At 62.7% G+C, this 2603-nt stretch overlaps 1 protein-coding gene across 1 annotated transcript; it reads right to left on the minus strand.

Moving 5' to 3' along the window:
- Nucleotides 1-460: 460 nt before the first annotated feature.
- Nucleotides 461-2198, minus strand: LOC100037581 (fasciclin-like arabinogalactan protein 4). The gene has a single exon (XM_044486096.1). It carries the CDS (start codon nucleotides 1975-1977, stop codon nucleotides 679-681), a length of 1299 nt encoding a protein of 432 aa, XP_044342031.1. The 5' UTR covers nucleotides 1978-2198; the 3' UTR covers nucleotides 461-678.
- Between the last annotated feature and the right edge of the window lie 405 nt (nucleotides 2199-2603).

Genomic DNA, 2603 nt, shown 5'->3' on the forward strand with positions numbered 1-2603 from the left:
ATCAGATTTTAGTTTCTTACTATCAGAATACACTATACATATGATCACACAATCAGTCCGTTTTTGGCGTCTGAACCTTAGACAAAGTGCCCAAAAAACACACTGTCAGACTTTGGTTCCTGCACTGCACCATGGTCAAGATCGGCGTGCACTGACATGTGGTAGGGTTCAGTCGATCGTATTTACAGCGTGCGCCATGAGTAGAGCAGAGTAGAGTAGGGCAATGTCAGCAGCAGAATCTAATGCGCGGTTGACGGCCAGACCGCGTTCGCAGCTCAGCTCAGCTGGCCAGCCCATTCCCACTCACCTGTCTCTTTCTATCCCCTCGTACCCAGGGAAGGAACCCACCTTCTAGCCCCGGGTAAGCAGGTAAACATGACACCGATCTGCCATGCTAATTCTCTACCCCATTTGGAAAATGGAACCGCAAAGATCAACGGAACTGAACACAGGGAATGCATAGATTTCTACACATGGTATTATTATTATTATTATCATTTCCCTAATCAGGTGAAGAAACGAGAAATAATGGCTACTACTGCTGCTACAATGGCCTCTACGGAACCCTCTCCCCAATCCAATGGCGACCGGAGGTGTACACATTCGGTTTCGATCAGACGAGAGAGGAAATGGTGGAAGAAGAGGGAAAAATTGAGAATGCAAGGCACCACCTGGATCTCATAGCAGAGGTAGGAGCAGGCAGACCAATCCTATTCCTGTACACCACCAGTTCGCGTTTCTTGCTGGTGCTGATGATGGCTTGCTGTCCTGGCCGCGCAGGGCCGGCGGGGACGACAGCTTCGTCGGCGGCGTCCGCGGGCCATCGGAGACGTCTGGGGTCATGGTGGCGGGAGGGGTGGCAGCTCCGGGGTTAATGGTGTTCCCGCGGCTGAACATTTCCTTGGGCAGCAGGACCTTGGAGACGGCGAAGACCGCCACGGGATTCTGGTCGAACACCGTGCGGGTGATGGACGCCTGCACGACGCCGGTGTCGATGGCGACGGAGCCGTTGAAGCGCGTGATGTTGAGCGTGAAGCGGCCGGCCTCGGTGCACTCGGTGGCGAGCGTGGGCTGGACGGGGTTCACGATGGACTCCAGGGACCCCAGCGGGTAGTAGGAGTGCAGCACGTGGAAGCGCAGCACCACGGCCTTGCGGTCGGCGGGGAGGGACTGGAGGCGGTCGGTGGCGGGGAGGGCCGCGAAGGCGTCGTCGGTTGGGACGAAGATGGTGATGCCGGCGCCGCGCTCGTCGGCCTCGAAGTCGTCCGCCACGCCCGAGGCCTCGAGCATGGAGGCGGCCACGTTGAAGCCGCGCGCGTCGGTGAGGACGCGGGTGATGTTCACCGCCGGGGACGGGCGGGTCTCGGAGCCCGACGCGGCGATGTCGAAGCCGGAGGGCACGATGAGGCCGCCCACGGCCAGCACGCTGAGGTTGTACGGCTCCCTGGTCACGGCGCCGAGGACGGTGGCGTTCGACCCCGGGGACGGGGACGGCGAGCGGACGACGACGGCGGAGCTGCTGCTGCCGCCGCCCGCGGCAGTGGCCGTGAGGTTGACGGCGCCGAGGTCGGAGGGCGCGCGGCCGGTGGTCTGGAAGAGCGTGGTGACGAGCCTGCCCGAGGCGGGGACGCGGGCGAGGTCGGGCGGGGAGAGGTACTCGAGGAGGACGTGGTAGCGCAGCACGTCGGCGAGGTCGGCGCCGGCGGCCGCGGCGAAGGCGGAGGGCGAGCGCGGCAGGTTGGCGTTGGGCACGGCCAGCAGCGTGAGCGACGACCGCCCCGCCAGCTCCGCGGCCACCGGGGAGGACGCGAGCAGCCGCGCGAAGTCGGAGAAGCCGGGGAACGCCGCGAGCACGGCCGTCACGTTGACCCCGGCGGCCGGGGCCGGCAGCAGCAGCAGCAGCAGCGCGGCGGCGAGCAGGGCCGGCAGCCCGGGCGCGAGGCGCGGGGCGGGAGCGGGAGGGGAGCCTCTCCCCATCCTCGTGGGCTGGAGTGGAGTGAGGTGGGAGAAGATGGCCGAGGAGTGAAGCGGGGCACGGGAGGAAGGTGACGATGATGCGGGGGAATTTTCCGCGATTTTCTTGCGAGTTATCTGACGAGTGAGGATTCACTGTCGAGTTTATTAATGGCGTGGGAGTGTGAGTGTGTAGGTGGGTTGGATTCTCGCGGCTGCGTACGCCAGCTCGCAAAGTCTACCATGGAAGGAAGGGAGCTTTTTTCTCTTTGCGAAGTGTGTAGCGCAGTGCTGTGCGTGTTGCGTGCGTCGCGTCACGTGTGCGTTGGTACTGCTCGACAGAATGATGGCGCTCGAGGCGTCATTCTAGGCCGGGTCACGCACTGCGAAAAATGAAACTGTTTTAGAGCATCTCCAACAGCCCCCGGACACGCCACGCGCTAAAAGCATCTTCAGCCGTGTCTCAGGAAGGGAAGACCTCTTCAGACGATTTTTTCATGCCGGTGCCAAAAAACGGCCAAGCCGCGTCACCAGGAGCCTGATTTTCGCCGGCCTTGGCCAAAATCAGCCGGCGGACCCAGGCAGAACCCGGCGCACTGAGGGGCGCCCGGGGATGCCGGGGCGAGAGGTTTTGGCGGGAAAGGGCTGCG

Source organism: Triticum aestivum, chromosome 3A, assembly GCF_018294505.1.
Source record: "Triticum aestivum cultivar Chinese Spring chromosome 3A, IWGSC CS RefSeq v2.1, whole genome shotgun sequence".
NCBI lineage: Eukaryota > Viridiplantae > Streptophyta > Magnoliopsida > Poales > Poaceae > Triticum > Triticum aestivum.